General features: G+C 39.8%; 1 protein-coding gene across 5 annotated transcripts in view; it reads left to right on the forward strand.

Moving 5' to 3' along the window:
• The window catches only part of LOC5578262 (Down syndrome cell adhesion molecule-like protein Dscam2), a 573793-nt gene that overhangs the window by 473274 nt on the left and 82246 nt on the right, over window positions 1–18273 (forward strand). For all 5 annotated transcript variants that reach the window (XM_021843982.1, XM_021843984.1, XM_021843986.1 and 2 more), the window contains exon 6: window positions 9693–9769. In XM_021843982.1, the coding sequence (XP_021699674.1) occupies window positions 9693–9769 (77 nt within the window). The remainder of the gene's footprint in view (window positions 1–9692; window positions 9770–18273) is intronic.

Raw genomic sequence — 18273 nt, forward strand, 5'->3', positions numbered from 1 at the left:
TGCATTTCGACTCGTATCCGTTTGAATGTGGGAGGAGAGGGGTAAGAAACCAGCTGTAGTATCCAAATTTTGGCTTCGGCGGACATATACTGCTGTAGCTCACCTGTGAGAACAAACAGTTGCAACTAACTGTATTCCAAAGCTCGTCCTATCATCAAAGCCAAAATCCACACAGTCAGCTCGTTCGCAAATGATTTTTCACAGAGGGATCCAAAGAAGAGGGAGAAACTAATGTAGTATTCAAAAGAGAAGCTTCGGCAGAACATATACTGTTCAAACTAACCCGTGGAACTAGTAACGACACCAATTCAAATCCAAATCGATCAGAAGAATGCCAAAGCGTGCAAAATTCCAGCAGAGTAAGTCGATTGTTCTGATAACGAACAGTTTTGCTCAGGGATTGCGTGGCAAATGATGTGAAGAGGATTCAAATTTTCATTTAAAAATGTGTATTATCTGAAGTCCCGCTTCGGAGACATATACATTCTTAGCACTCACCATACAAAATACAAATTGATGCCACCTCTTCTTGTCGTCCTCCGAATCCCGAATGGCCAAGTTCGAACCAGTAGCTTCTAGCAGTTGAATAACGCCTGACCTGACCTGAGGTCTATCGGATCCAGCTTCGTATCGTCGGTATGGATAACATGCAATTCCCTCCGGCTCGGTTGATGGTAGGTTGAACAAGGAAATACGTCGAAAATGGGCATTAGTATCACATATACGCTAGCAAAGGCTGGACATATACTGATCAAAGGTATATTTACCTGGAGAAGTAAATCCGGTGCTGGATCAGTAGTCCGAGCCTTCAAACGATCCTTTGGTCCAATGGATGCTCCAAATCCAGTCCATCAAATAGATTTCCAACGAATGTGAATCCAATCATGCACAATTCCTCAAAGTGCGGGCAGTCCAAGCAATCGAAAATGAAATTTCACAAAACACCGTGTGTTAGGATGGCGCAATCTCCTAGCTTCGAAAGGACATATAGTTATTGCTCCAACTCACCTATGGAAACAATCCAAGCAATGGATGCCCAAACGAAGCCACGCCGATAGAAGAAGATCCTTTTATCCTCCTTTATGTCCTTTGTGGTGCAGTGTCGCGATGGCGCGGTGTCAAAGGTGTGCTGATGGCTGCTGAAGTAATTATTCACTCGCAGCTATGGCGAGTTTTCCTATCCGCGATGGCGCCAAACCAAGCCTGCCCCAGGCTATTGTTTCCTTTCCAGCCGATATCGTCCTGACCAAGTCCTCACCGGGGTCCAACCATCCGGTTCGAAGGACCAAAAATGTTGGGGAACCGGTTTACCTCCTCGCCTTCGATAGACTTATTTCGTTGGTGGCTCTCCAACACTCGATGGATGGTGGGTTTTCAGGGGAGAGGGCTTCCTCCGTCCACTTGATACGGTACAGTATTCCGTTCCGGGGTCACAACACAATTAACACACGCGACATTTACAAAACACATTTATTAGACACTACATTTATTAACTATACAAAACATTTAGTTTTCGGCTTATATTCTAAATCGTTCATCTTAATCCTAACACAAAGTAAACAAATTAAAACTTCCCGTGCTTAGCCTCCACTCACGATAGGTGGGTCGTTGGAATACTTCTAACACTACCTATCCTAAATGGTCATCATCCAACCTCGATCGATGCGATGATATTTCTTTGGGCCCACTGAGAGTCGGATCGTTCCTTATCGCTCTCTTATCACCGGTTGCGATATTCACCACTGCAGTAGCCTTACGGGTAGCCGCAGCAATATACATGGAGCCATCATGTTGCGATCGCTCCGCTCTTGGCTCCTCTCAGCAATGGTAACGGCGACCACTGACTGCCTGACCAACACAGCACAATGGATCTCGTTGCATTCTTGCTCGCAATGTAGGTCACATTTGTGCATTGCTATATGGCTCGGTTGGGTTTGCGATATGGGTGATATCGGTTGGGTTTGGTGTCACTCCCAGACAAAAAAGATAATTGCTGCTAAGTGTAGAGACACCACAACAAGTATTACTTCAGTGCTGTTCAGAATACAAGTGACGTTTATTTTCTTATTCGCCTAGCGACCCTCTTTTTCCAGCCTACTACATCTCTCCTTGTCTTCAATAAAAATGATAATGTTGACTTAATTTTTAGATTAATAACTATAACGTTGTATGTTCATATGGTTTGACCCTTCCACTGCTGTGTTATCGGCGGCGAGTTTTTCGATTTCCTTCGGATCAAATCCATATGTGAATTTCTTATTTTTTTAACCGCACTTAACACTTCGTAACTATTATCTTTATCTTTCTGCTGCCAACTTCCATGCAGTGTATAAGGTCCAGTGAATATGGCTCTCAAATATTTTCTCAGTCGCGTTACCTAGCGTTGACAGTTGTGCTTTTCTGAATTTTAGGGAAATAAAATATTAGTAGGTAGATTGTCACTAACATGTAACAAATAATTATTCATCTGGTTGATACTTTGCCGTCTATCCGATTTTAGAGGTAAATTGGACAACTGCTTCATATTTATGCTTTTCATTTGCTTCACCAGTGCGTGTCTTCAATTTCTATTTCCGGTTATCCACACTTCATTATGCTTCTTCTACTTTTGTTGCAAACCTGTATAGATGTCTTTTCAATGCTGAAATTAAACTAATGATTCTGTTTTATATTTAAGAAATGTTGCAACATTCCATATATTTTTCAAATTTTACATAGTAGAATTCGTTTAACTCCTTCTACTTCGACTATACTTGAAGGTATCGATTGTTTATCAACTAAAACTTTCAATTCCATTTAAATTGGTCAATATGTTTTAATCGAATGCCTTGGTTGAGCTTCTTTTTGTTTTTTTTTTGTTCTATTTCTTTCTTACTATTTGTTCAAAGCAGACCTTTTTCTCTAGAACAACTTTAATTTATTTTTCTTTACTATTTTTTTTCTTATCCCAAAATGGACCAGGAACATTTCATCCTCTTCATTTTTCTTACGGAGATGTAGACCGGAATCATATAGAATGTTCCCTTTACTCTGTTCACTGATTGACCATAAGCTCCTTCATTTCTTTCTATATATTTGATTTTTTACAATTGCACCACGTATTTTTTTATTCTACTGAAATGGACCAGGATTTTAATCCTCTTCTTTTCATATGAAGACCTCATAAAAGCGATATTCTATCACCTTTATTTTTTTTTTCAAGAAACGGGCTGGATGATACGTGTTATTCCTACTGATCTCTTTTGAACAGGACCGAATTTCCACGAACTTCCTACGTTCTTTTTTCAGAAATGGACCAGGATTATTTCTTCCTCTTCATTTCATATGGAGAAGTAGACCAGAATCATTCAAGATGTTCTCTATACTCTCTACTTTTTAACTAAGAGCGGACCGGACGATATGTGTTATCCCTTCATTTCGTTTGGAAATGGGCCGAATTTCCACAATCTCCCTACTTTCTTTTTATAGAAACGGACCAGGGCTTCTGCCCTCTTCGTTTTTTAAGGAGAAATAGACCGGAATTACTCTAAGTATTCCCTTTACTCTCTACTGATTGTTAAAGCACTAGAACTGGCGAGTTCACAAGTCTTTTTTTTTTCGAAAACGCTTTTATACATCAGAATTATTCGTATTTTTTTTTTTCTTACATTGCGTTTTGTAAATACTCACATATAATTTCGATTGACTTCTACATTCCAAGTAGGGAATTACTTTTATATTATTTTCATTATAACTGTTACGGTGAACATATCTATGTTATCTAATCAATAATTGCTTTCTTATTTAGCTCGTTATTGAAAGAATGTCTAACGCCAATATGTATATAAAAGTTTTATCTTCCGAACACTTCGCTTATGAGTATATTCAAAGCAAATTGTCAATAACTGCATATATGTAACAATTGCGATTTATGCAATTTTGTTTTTTTTTTCTGTTCAGTGAATTAACTATTTTAGTGAGTTCTTCAGAATTACATTAGAAAACAGAGTATTAAACGAAGATAACCACATTTTGAACTTTAAAATTCTAAACTAACGTTATGATGAATTATCAAGAAACAATGACAATTTACACAGAAACTAAAAGCTGCACAGACTAAATATTGATAACACTTGCAAACGAAACAAAATCACAAAACGTGAAATAATGAAATGTCATCAAGACCTCAACTCTTGAAACTTATGATCCGCCTAAACTTCAGATGCCGTTAATTGTACGACGATGAACCCCACAAGAGGAAAGAAAGAAGTTTTTTTTATTTTACATTCGAAAGTGCCTAAAATGCTGCAAATCAGACATATGTATGTTGAATTAAATTGAACTTAATTAAATTAATTAAAACTTATTAAATTTTGCAATTTTTTTTTTATTTCAGTACTAACATACGAAATGATTTGATGTGTTCTTTATTGATTTTCTTGCTTAAATTTTCTCAGTTGATACAAATATGCAATTATAGACAATAAAGTTGATTTTTGATATTCATTTCGACTGCACCCTTACATCATCTCTTACAATTATTATGTTAAGAGCACAACAGGAACAAGTCGCAATGCTTCCAGACTACATACCTTTCTTTTCTTTCTTTTTTATGAGCATACCCATGTAACATTAGAAGTTCAATAATAGTTTATTCAGCGAGGGGAATCAACGGGATCATCGAAACCATTCTCGATGCAAGAAGTTTCCGTAAGCTAAGCCTCATTTATTTATTTATTTCTCTAATTTTTCCCGTACATATTTCGGCGATAACTCATCTTTTGTACAATTTAAACAGCAGTTGGTAATTCAGGACATTGCAGCATCCTTTTGTTCGTTAAATTGTCAAAAAAAAGATGCGGTATAATGAATTCTCCAAGGAGATTTTTCTTACTGTAATCGTATATAATGCTCTACTCAGACATACGAAATAAAAACACGATGGCTTTTTGCACAAACTTGATATTTTAGAAATAGTTCTACACACTGAAAAGAGCGATAAAAATATTCACCATATGATGATAAGTCATGCATTAAAATTAGAAAACATTATCCACTTTTGCTTATAATTCGTCACAAAAGAAATTACCTTTAACAAAATGTTAGTCACAAAGAACAGTTGTTGTTTGGAAAACTAGCTTTTTTTCCTCGTTCTGAAGTATACTGCTAATGATTTGTTATAAATCGCTTTTCAAATTGAGTACCTTCGGCAGCAGCTTTATTTTTAGAATCTCATTTGGGTCTCAAAATTATTTACAACATACTTACAAGGTATTTCCATAATCACCACTAGTTCCAAATCTCGTCATTCAGTCAATATCCTCTCTAATATACATAACCGAAATTGAATTCGCCTTATGGAGACTGAAGAAGGTCCAAATTTTTCATCACGTTCCACTTTCACCAATCCTGATTCTATGACTTTGATGATTTATCCTAGTAACTAATAATACTTTTACAACAAAATTTACACAAGAAAGATCAAAACTTTCCTTCTTTCACAATCCTATTTATCTCTCGTCGCCATTGTAGAGACGCCACAACAAGTATTACTTCAGTGCTGTTCAGAATACAAGTGACGTTCATTTTCTCGCCTCTTTTTCCAGCCTACTACACTAAGCATTCTGCTAGACATTGTGAGAGTCCCTATCAAAATTATATAATACTTAGGCCCAGAATATTTTGAAGAATATATACCAGAAATTTTTGATCCTGCGAGAATAATTCCCAGGAATCGTATTCCGAATTCTGTCAGAGTTCGACCTAATATTAATAGCATGAACCGGAATGTACTAAAATCCTGATCAAAATTTTACAAAAAACTTGGTCAGAATGTCCAAGGTTTTACAAGGATCGTGACTAGGATTCCTTCAGAATCTCACTCAATAATCATGTTGAAATGCCACCTAGAAATCTTTGAAAATGCTAATGTATTTCAATATAAACCAGCTCATAATTTTATTATAAATTCGTTTAGTGTTCTGGCAAAATGTTACATAGAATCATGCTGCAATCTTGCCCAGGATTCTAGTAAATTATGTATTTAATTCGTTGGAAATCCTGGCTATGGAATCCTGGTGAAAAATTGGTGAGAATCTTGCGAATGTTGAGGCCTTATTTGCTGCAATAGAAATATTAGTAGTAGAACGCTAATGGCACTGTTATCACAAAACTGAATTAGTTTATTACCACCCTTAACTGTATATTTTCATTGTTTGTTCGATGCCATGTTGTAGTGGATGATTTAAACATTTATTTGACACTTTGAGGATCGGTACTCAAGCTGTCATCGCGTGGCAAACTAGATGTTGGTAACACGAACAGTAGCGACATTAGCATTCTTAGGTTAATGCTTCTACTTTTGCTGCTGACAAGAAAAGTAATTGCCAATCTCGATACGTGAGAAATTATTTGCATGAAATGGTCAAGAAAATCACATTTCTTTGATCGCAGTATGCAGTTAAGAAGAAATGTCATTTCAAATGAGCCTCTCTGTAGGAAGTTTCTTGCCTCATTAAGTCAATAAATTTCTTAACTTCTTCTTCTTCTTCTTCTTCTTTCTTTAGCGAAACAGCATACTTAGCTTTTTCCGTGAATGTCGTGTCCAGAATTCTTAAAAAATCCTGTTCAAGAAATGCCTCCCTTTCTTATAACCCTGTCAAGAATAAATGTCGAATGAATGAATGTGGAAGTAAGTCATGATAGTCGAAACACCTAGAATTTGATATTTAGATTTTGAATCATTCATAAAATTAAACATCTAAGAAGCTTAAAAAACAAAACAATTTAAATTATGACTAAGCTAGAATATTTGTTTGAAACTAAATTGAAAATTAAATAGGCTTAGTATGTTCTAACTTCGGGTTGGTAGAATATTCAACGCGCAAAATATGAGAAGAATCTTCGAACCCCGTACTTCGGGCAGCCCTGCCATAGGTTCTTTCGACTTTATCTTCACAACGATTGCACACCTGTTGGTGAAACTTACACAGCGTAAACAAATACACATTGAACAAATTACACCCAAAATTTCAAGAGTAAATACCCAACGGGTAAAAAGTTACAGCCATTTAAAAGTGGTGCAATTTGATTCCGTACACCCTTTAAGCGGTGCGCTTTGCTTCAACTTTGCTTCGTATGGATCACGATAAATTGCTAATGTGCTGGAATACTTGGTTCTCAACCAGCAGGTTCTTGGTACGAATCTTACTCACGCGTGTTTTTTTTGTTTTCATTTCATCGTGTTGACTGACAGAACTATAAATAGATCATAGGGTAGAAGCACCGGTTTTGGCCATACGACAGTTGTAGTCATAGTGGATTATACACCATTTTACATAGCCAATCAGCATGAAACCTTTTGTGTTCAGTAGATCACATTACTCGTCCAAATTGATTCAAAACATAAGAAAAACAATTAATTTTCTTTATAATTTTAAGTTCCATACACCTAATTTGGCCAGGGCACTCCTAATTTGGCCACTCTCATGAGAAATCAATGCAATTGGCCAAGTTAGGAGCCGAAGTTAAGGGGGCAGGATCCGTCATTGATTTTGGAATTTTCAAAAGCAGTTTTTTCGTTCAAAATCAAGAAAATGTACAGAAAAAAGTGTTCACCATATTCTATACTCCAAACAAAATACAGTGAACACATTTTCATCGAAGAATTTTTAGTTTTGAACAGAAATACTGCTTTTGAAGTTTCGATGATGACGATGATAACGATGACGGAGCGTTGAACGTTAAATCTCTGGTCGAAACTGGTTCCGTTGGCCTATATTGACCAACGGGATTTTGAAAGCGAAAAAATGGTTTTAGCTCAGTTTTGATATTTTACACATATAATATGGATTGAAAGCTTCCATTTGACATATTTGTAGTATAAAAACGGCTTCCCATTCAATTTTTATTGACATTTTCTCTTAGGCTGGCCAAAACCGGTGATTTTACCCTAAATGATTGCGTGAGTCATGATTTCGAGCATTTGATACATAATTCCGAGCAATCAGTTACAAAAACATAAGAACATAAGAAACGTCAAGGTTGCGTTACTGCAACCTGACTCATGATATCATGCGTCTAAATCATGGTGTAATTTCAGAAGAAATCACGCTGGATCAGAAGGCATAATCATGATTTTGGTATTCTAATTTTTATCCGTGTATGTAAACATGGTAAACAAATTCTGAATTGATAAATTTCACTCATTTTAGAGCATAAGGAGGAATATGACACAACTTTTGCTTAAGTTATCAATATGTTTAAATGTTTCATCCTACGGCGTTCAGTTCAGTTCAGTTTATGACCATGTTCCAAAACATTCTTCAAACTAAAAAAAAACAATTCAATGTTTAAATATTAGAGCAGTAAAATGTTTCCAAACATTTGACCTTCTCTCATGGAAAACCCTTTCCGTAGCTGTCGACGAAAGCAAACGGTTAAGCTGCACTGCGTGCTTCCGAGCAAATGGTCCATGTCTCATGTTTTATTGGCCAATATACAAATCACGACACTTGAGCTTACGTAAACAGTCTGTGAAATTGATTTTCTCTTCTCTCGTTTGTACTTTTTTTCTTCTATGGACCACTAACAAAGACAACACCACCCAACGCAAAGTCGCCGTTGGTGGATGGGAAGGTGGAAAAGCCCAAGCTCCTAACTGACCGAAGAGCTGTGCCCAATCGAGCTTGGTCCAAATGCTGTATGCTCTGCTCACGTCAACATCAATGTAACCGGTGGACTGTAAAAATAAACATCCTTTTCCCCTTCGATGTCTTGTCCAAAAAAGCAAAGAAGGTGAAATAATGTAACAAACTTGGGTGGAAAATGCGGGCTAAGGAAATATCGTGGAGCATTTCTTCCATTGTGTTCGAACGACTTTTTGAAATTATGCGTGAATAAAAATTACTTATTTACTTCAAATGCGTTCATTTTAACTAATGGTAGAACAGTTATAAGTAGGAGCACGTGCAGAGTTTTTAACCGGGTTTGATTCCATAGTGTAACCTGTAACCATCGGTAGATTGTCTCTTTATTTGAAACCTTCAAGTTGAGTTCAAAATTTGATCGTTTGTTTACCACCAACGTGTGATCAATTGATCAAATTTTCAGACCAAACGGTTGTCTGGTTCTCTAAATTTGTGCTCTTGAATAATCGAGATTTGGCTTCGGTGCATCTTATAATAAGTAGTCAATACCAATTAGATACATTATATGCATTCTTACCAATAAAATGTTTATGTTCGAGCATTTAGTTATGTGAAAAACCACAACTAATTTCTCAATACATAAATTGATATAAACTCCCATTGAATCCACATGTGACAGTATGTCAGGATCATCATTACCGCTCACACATGTAAATAATCATGATACAGCAAATTTATGACGCCACAGCTTCTAATTCTGTCACGTATCCCGCTTATGATGAATATACATGTCGTCGTCAACATCCTCGTCATCCAGCATACCGGCACATAACTCATCAGCCACAGGATTTTCCTGCGACACAGAGTTTTCAACGAACAGTCAAAAGCGCTGGATAGGTATATGACCGAACACAAATAACCCATCCTGCTGAGCCCAGTCTTCTTCTACGACGCATGAAGACACGTGAGAAGAAAATTATTATCTCGCCGGCAATAGCTTGTACATGTTTTCCACATCGTCTTAAACGGTTCACTCATTTCTTATTTTCTTCTTTTTCCTTCCAGTCGTTAATCAGAAGTATAATGTGCAAGTACATGACGAATATGTCATGACGGGAAACACCGCGGTCCTGAAATGTCAGGTAAGTGTGTCACCATTCCAAAGTATGATATAATCATTGGCACGTGCTAACGAAGGGTGGCCTTCGATCTAAACCTGCTATATTAAGTTCTTAATCCAATTACAACATGAACTACACATTTATATAACTTGAAATTCACATCTCCAACTAGTTTGATTGGTTCACACATAAGGCAGAACTAATCACTTTAATATTACTGCCCATGTTTTCATGGTCGACGTAACCATCAACACTACCCTTGCTGGGAAAATGCGTTTTTGTGTTCCCAGCTGCATTCTTGAATCTTTCAACAATTTCGGTCAAATAATCTGTGTCTTTGCTAAAGATTGAAACATAACAGTTGAACGAGAGAAACTTTTGATTACTCCGTGCAATTAGTGAGTCTGATGAACGATTATATGGATGAATTGACGTAAACACCAGGTCACTGTCATAGCAACCTGGTTTAGCTTAGCTTAGCTTAGACTGACTACACATATCAATGGTTGCTATTCCGTGATTGACACAAGTCAGTGAAAATGCACAAAGAATCAACTAGAAGTTCGGCTGGGATTGGCCATAATCTTCTTCAATGTGCATAATTCAGTGCCTCTATTTATACAGGGTCAATAACGGCACCGGCCACGTCCTTGCAGTCAGGTGGGATTGGGGGAAGGAATGTTAGTGTGTAACCTTTGCTATTTGGAGACCGTGTTTGCCTCTGCATCTCCACAAAGGTTACTGGAAGGGATGTTTGTTAATGGGAAGGATCGTTGGGTCACAGGATTCACTTTGATAAGCGATTAGACCATGATAAATAATGATTTGTGAGATATATACATGCTTATTTGTAAATATAATATTTTCATTTGATATGAACAATTTCCATGTAGTGGAAAATTATGCCGACACTTGAGGTGACGAACCATTCAAAGTTTGCTGAACAAATACCTAAATGTAACATTCCTACAGCTGTCAGGACGAAAGCATGTGTTATTATATTTTACTTATTTGAAAAGAAACAAAAAACTCGATTGGTTGGAACATCATAGAACACTCTTATTCTTATGCCGACACTTACAGTGGCGAACCATCCAAAGTTTGTTGAATAAAGTGAACCTTTCGCAAGTCTACACTTGTAGTGTCGAACCATTCAAAGTTTTTTTTTATTACAAAAATATAGGTAAAAAGGGGTGTTCTGAAAATAAAAAAATGTGAAACATAAATAATTCATGAATAAGAGTTTGTGTCGACACTCACAGTGACGAACAATTCATAGTTTGTTGAAAATTCATATTTACGTCCCACAATTGTAACGATTAAATGTGCAGTCATACATATTTTATAGATTAGAAATAGTAGCATGAAACGAGCTCACCAATTGATCCGTCATCCTACACTGTGCAGCCACAATCCACTCTCAGCCTCACTCGTTTGCTCGGCTATATTAAAGCACTCAGAAAAAAATAGGCACGCGACCCGAAAAGGAAAAAAAACTTGGCTTTCTTGACGCACTGCCCAGCAGCAAGCGATCACGCCACTTTTTCACTTACTAGACCGACGCGCGACATGTTTGATCCTGCCCTCGTCGCTGGCCCCCGTCGGAGCAAGCGTCAAGGTCGAAAGATCAGACAGAACTCTAAATGACATCTATTATCTTCATTAGCGTTAGCGTTAGCGTTAGCGTAGTTACGGTATACTTCGTAGATTGGATACTAGCAATATTTATGTTTCTTTTTGATAATCTCATTCGGACTGCTTTCAAGAACAAGGATGGGGAATATTCCTTGATCCAATCTTAAACAAGAAGACCAAAACCATAAATATCGCTATTCCTGGCCACGCCCATCTTTACCGTAACTTGGGATAGGGGAAGGAAATGTTGATGTAGCACCTACTTAATGAGAGGCAACCGACTCAGCGACACCCTCATAAGTGCTACGGAGGTGGGGGTTGGGAGAGGAAAAAAAGTCAGGATTCGCTTTGAAAGCTAGCGATAGACCCATGGCATTTATTTTTTAAGCGTTTTGAATTTAATCTTTTGAATGCCGGCAATCAAAGAGAAGATATTTAATAAATAACATCTTTTATCTTCATTATTGATTAAGTAATGATCGATTAAGTATCGATCTTTCATTTCTCGCATTACTGTCATAGCAACCTGGTTTATAAGATAAACTGGTCGGCGTTAAGTCAGAGTGGACCAAGTTACATTTTTGATATTTTGAAAAAAATGGGTTTCAAGTCTAACGCTCTGTAATTAATGGACTCGTTTAAATTTAGGTTCAATATTTCTACACGCCTTTATGTTATTTTCAAACATTATAATGTGAAGTGATAATCATGAAAAATCATAATCCAAACCTCTAATAGAACGATTTTTTAATGGACTATGTGTACTTGGTCCACTCTGACTGAACTAAAGACCACCGTTCAGTGAGTTGGTTCACTCTGACTGAACAATTTCTAGGAAAATAATAATCATTTAATACTTGCATGGTCAAATTGGGTGCATATCTGTAAGATAAACAGATTATCGAGACTCTTCGACACGAGTATCGTGATTTCCTAAATAATCCATATCGTCAATACCAAAATCAGTGGCATTACGATAGCTTGAAAATTAAGGTATTGCAAGTTCATTGCATTGGAGAATAATCCAATTTTTCCAAGTTTTGTACTTGGTCCCCTCTGACTTAACGCCGACCAACTATCCTAAAAAACACTAGGGAAACCGGGTGTTTCTTCGGATATTGAAGTTGGTGTATGTGCTCATATTAACACCCCCCAACCAGCAAATCGCGATAACTTTTTTGTTTATTCATATTTTTGCACCATTTTTCTCATAAGATTTCAAAAAACTCTTCTCGTTTAAGAATCCGTGTCGATATTAATCAATGGTGATCTGGTTTTTAAGATATTCCGATTTTCTTTGGGGACCTACATTCTCCATATAAAATGTCTTTGTTTTTTATCAATTCAGCCAAAAATGAAATGTAGACTACACAATACCTGGTAATAAGAAGCTACCCTGAAAAAATCGTACAAATCAGTTAAGTGTTCTTGGAAATATCTGAAAATTACTTTTTGATGGTTTTAGAAGTTTTCAAGATCTTTATTTGGCCAGCTCATTATGCTCATTATTCAAAAACAACTGCAGTGTATTGTTTCTAAGAGTGAATACCCGTATACGATAAAATTTCTGTAGCTTGAGAAATTCACGTGGCGTTCCCAAAGGAACTATCTCCGGATCCAGATGACCAATGATCAATATCGACGCATATTGTAAAACTAAAAGAGTTGATAACTTGTGAAAAAAATGTACAAAAATATCGCGAAATAAAAAAGTTATCACTATTTATATATTTTTTAGGTAAAAATGAAGCTGCTAGTAAAGGGGTTAATCTGTTCCCAAACAGTGGATAAAATTTGAGCTATGGAAAATGCTCCTTCATGGTTGATGACTCACCGTTTTGTAGCGTCTGAAAATAAACCTTCCTGTACCTAACCAATAATTAATTTACTTCCATGAAAAAGGTGAAATGAACTATATTTTCGCCAACAAACCATGCAATGTACAAGAACTATGATCGGACACTCAGTACTGGAAATGTAAGCACCTTAATTTGAACTGGACGATTACACCTTTTGGCTCATTTATTCAAAATGTCACAGTTTGCGTGGATGTCATTCAAGCGCTTTGGCTCAAATGTTCAGAACGTTTTTTTTTACAAGGGGTAAATATGCAAATAGATCCACAGAGAAGGTGATTCAGGAAGTGCGGGGGTGATGCACGAACGACGACCCACTAAAACCAGCCCATGCACTGTTCTTGAGCAGTGAATTTCTCAAGTGGTGTACAGTGTATCGACATTACCCTTGGCCTCAGACCCTTATCTCCCCGGAACCACCTTACGAAATTTCTTCGGGGAGAGGCCAGTGCATATACCACAACACATGTAGTAGAAGTAGCCAAGGCTAACTGCTTCTCCTAGCCGACTTAAACATTGTTAGAGACCAGCCTCGGCATGGTTAATCCTCTGCAGCCAACTCTTGGGCGGCGCGCCATAGGCACTGCAGTTCTAACATGATGTGAGTGACAGCCGTAGTTACTGCATCCCAGAAGCAGAAAAGGAGAGGAAACCGTTATTGTGCGGTGATCACACTAGACGTGAAGAACGCTTTCAACTGCGCTAGCTGGAAAGCAATCGCCGATTAGTTGCATAGCATGAGAGTACCTGAGTACATCTGCCGGATTCTGAAGAGCTATTTTCAGAACCGGTTACTGATATACGAAACAGACCAAGGGGTAAAAAGTATTCAAATTACGGCGGGCGTTCCTCAGGGCACTATTCTCGGCCCGACTCTGTGGAATATTATTTACGATGGTGTCTTGAAATTGAATCTTCCCAGAGGCGTAAAGATTGTTGGCTTTGCGAACGACGGGGTGCTATTGGGAGTCGGTGAATCAAGAGAGGAGGTGGAGGTACTCGTCACCAAGACGATCGAGATTGTAGAAGATTGGATGCTGGACAAAAAGCTGGGGATAGCTCACCACAAAACTGAAGTGGTTATGATCAGCAATCGTGAGGTAGTGCAGCAGGCAAGAATCACAGTTGGTGATTGCACTATCAACTCGAAGCGAGAAGTTAAGCACCTGGGGGTGATGATTGATGATCGACTTAACTTCAACAAACAAATCGACTATGTCTGTGAAAAAGCAGCGAAGGCGATAGGGGCGTTATCCTGGATCATGGCAAATGACTCTGCGATTAAGAGCAGCAAGAAGCGGCTACTAGCGAGCGTCACAACATCGATCATCAGATATGCTGGTCCAGCATGGGTTACTGCACTGAAGACCGAAAGGAATCGATCTCGTCTGAGCAGTACTTATAGGTTGATGGCTATGCGGGTTTCAAGTTCGTACCGCACCATTTCGTCGGAGGCAGTCTGTGTGATAGCAAGGATGATACCTATCAGCCTTTTTCTCGAGGAAGATCGCGAGTGCTACACGGACCGCCACACAAGAGGAGTCCGAGAAAGAGAACGTGCTGACACCAACAGAAAATGGCAACACCAGTGGGACCAAGCTACGACTGACAGATTCACACATCGTCTTATCCCAAGTCTGTCGATGTGGATAAGAAGACCACATGGTGAAGTAAATTTTCACCTGACGCAGTTTTTGTCTGGACATGGTTGTTTCAGACAATATCTGCACTGATTCGGTCACACAAGTTTGTCATCCTGTCCCGAATGCATTAACACGGAGGAAACTGCGGAACATATATTTTTTGCATGCCCGCGGTTCGGCCTGAAACGAGAGGAGATGAAAGCTATTCTTGGTGACGATGTAAACGTTGACAACGTCATTCAACGGATGTGCAACGACGCGGATAAATGGAATGCGGTGACGAAGAAAGAAGAAGAAGGAGAAATTAGTGCGGTATGGCCTTGGGTCGTCGGGGCGCCGGGGGGAGACAGGAGGACCAAAGAGAGCGAGAGGAAGCCAGATAAAGAAAGCAATACCATGAGGTAGTCCTGGGGAACACATAGGCTTCATTCCAAAAGCCGATTATACGTGGTGGGATTGAGTTTTTTCCCCTTTTTTCCACTATCAAAACTACTCAAGCGAACCGGAGTAGTTATAGAAGACATACGAATGAAAACCACAGAGCCAAATCCCAATCGGCGCCAAGACAGCCGTGGATAATGAATGTTTCTAGCTTTTGCTAGAAGTGCTAGATATCTATGGGTTCAGAGCCGGATCGGCGCAGGACAGGTAATGGCATCTGAGCCTACTCCCGCCCAGTTGGAACAACCAGACGACGGATTTGGAACGTAATCTAAGGCCTGCCACGGTTTTACGGGACCCACTCGCCGTTTCAGGCCAGTGTCACCCGACCCTACTAAGGATGTAGAATGTCGCCGCTGTCAGCCTCAAAGCATATTATCCAGTACATATACCGTTACTTGTTCTTAGTCGTGCGCTGCCAATATACATAATTGAGGCCGTACTGGCGTTGGTCCCAATGTGCTCGAAGCACTCCTACTCGTAGTTCCATACCTTGTCCGTTTGCATCGCGACCAGTATGCCATAATCAGGACCTTACTGGCATCAATCCTGATGTGCCCGTTGGCACTTCTGTTAGTTTGAGCTAGGGTGCATTGGTACTTTGGGCGGCACCGGTCGCTTTGACAGAGTTGTATTCGGATTTTTGTGGTTTTTATAAAGGTTCATCAGTGCCCACTGTGAACTCCACCACATCCTGGGCAACTCCCCAACTCGCAAAGGTCCTGGGAGGGAGGCGTTCGTCAAGCCCCTGGACTTGCGTCTCTGCTGCCCCGTCATGGCGCGGTGTGGAGTGGTTGATTCGACGAGTATTAACAGAGGATGACGGATGAGAAGAACTTGGCCCGAAGTCGAATATTGATGCCCGGTACCTTTCAGAGCAGAAAACGCGACAAGAACCCAGACAACCAGAAGTCGCATGAGAATTCATTATTTGCTCATTTCGTTCCGTCCCGTAAACATGTACAATGATAAGTCGAAGTCGGGTCAATCCGTACTTACTTACTTATTTGGCTTTACATCAATTATCTTGATAAAGCCTTGCCAGCTGGAATAACTCCATGTGGTCTTAAACTAGAATTAAAGAATTTAGAAAGGACAAAGATAAAACTTACCTGGACCAATACATCCGATTCCCGTCAGGCGAAACGATTCATAGAACTGGACGCCAGAACAACACTAAGGTTAATAAACTTGAATAAACATGAGTTAAGTACTTATACTGGACTAATCACAGGTCACTGTCCTAGTAAATACCACTTAAAAATAATTGGAAAGTTGGAGCAGGAGGATAAGTGTCGTTTCTGCAAGTTGGAGAGTGAGAGCTCTGAACATTTAATGTGCGAGTGTGTTGCACTTTACCGTAAGCGTTGTAGATATCTAGGCTTATTAGAGCCTTGGGAAATCAGGAACTCTCATCCCAAACAGGTACTAAGTTTCGTACGAAATGCTGTACCTGATTGGGATACACGCCAACTGATGGGTGGAAAGTCACTTCTTATAGTGATGAGTCTTCTCAGCGCGGCAGGAAACAAAGAAGATGACACCACAAAAGATCAAATAAATGGTCGCAGTGGTAATATGTCCCCGACACTGGAAAAAAAACCTCGCCAACAATAATTCGCCAATTCACTCGGTTCGTGGCCGCTTCTCTCCATCCTCGACTGTGACCCACGCTCTCCAGGTCCTGGTGTACCTGGTCAATCCACCTATCTCGCTGCGCCCCACGTCTTCTTGTTCCGACCGAATTCGTAGCGAACACCATCTTTACAAGGTTGTTGTCCGGCTTTCTTGCAACATGCCCTGCCCAGCGTATCCTTCCAGCTTTAGCTAGCTTCACGATACTGGGTTCGCCGTAGAATTGAGCGAGCTCGTGGTTCATCCTTCGCCGCCACACGCCGTTCTCCTGTACGCCGTCGAAGATCGTCCTTAGCACTCGGCGTTCGAAAACCCCAAGAGCTTGCAAGTCCTCCTCGAGCATAGTCCACGCCTCATGCCCGTAGAGGACTACCGGTCTTATGAGCGTTTTGTACATCGTGCATTTGGTGCGGGGGTGAATCTTTCTTGACCGCAGTTTTTTCTGGAGCCCATAGTAGGCACGACTTCCGCTGATGATGCGCCTTCGTATTTCCCGACTAACATTGTTGTCAGCCGTCAACAAGGATCCGAGGTAGACGAACTCGTCCACCACCTCGAAGGTATCTCCGTCTATCGTAACACTACTTCCTAGGCGGGTCCTGTCGCGCTCAGTTCCGCCAACCAGCATGTACTTTGTTTTCGACGCATTCACCATTAGCCCGACTCTTGTTGCTTCGCGTTTTAGGCGGGTGAACAAATCTGCCACCATTTCAAATTTTCTCCCAATAATATCCATGTCGTCCGCGAAGCAAACAAATTGTCCGGATCTCGTGAAAATCGTGCCTCGACTGTTAAGTCCGGCTCTCCGCATAACACCTTCAAGCGCAATATTGAACAACAGACACGAAAGTCCATCGCCCTGTCGTAGTCCCCGCCGAGACTCGAACGAACTGGAGTGTTCGCCCGAGATCTTCACGCAGTTTTGCACACAGTTCATCGTTGCTCTGATCAATCCTGTGAGCTTCCCGGGAAAGCTGTTCTCGTCCATGATTTTCCATAGCTCTACGCGGTCGATCTTATCATATGCCGCCTTGAAATCGATGAACAAATGGTGCGTAGGGACCTGGTAACCTGGTACGGCATTTCTAGAGGATTTGCCGCACGGAAAAGATCTGGTCCGTTGTCGAGCGGCCGTCGATGAAACCTGCTTGATAACTTCCCACGAACTCGTTTGCTATAGGTGATAGACGACGGAAGAGAATCTGGGATAGCACTTTGTAGGCGGCGTTTAGAATGGCACGATAACACTGTTCAACAAAAAAATTTTTTTGGCTGGATCAGGGACGCGGTTATATGGGTCTTGAAGTGCAAGAAA

This window comes from Aedes aegypti, chromosome 2, assembly GCF_002204515.2.
Source record: "Aedes aegypti strain LVP_AGWG chromosome 2, AaegL5.0 Primary Assembly, whole genome shotgun sequence".
Taxonomy (NCBI): domain Eukaryota; kingdom Metazoa; phylum Arthropoda; class Insecta; order Diptera; family Culicidae; genus Aedes; species Aedes aegypti.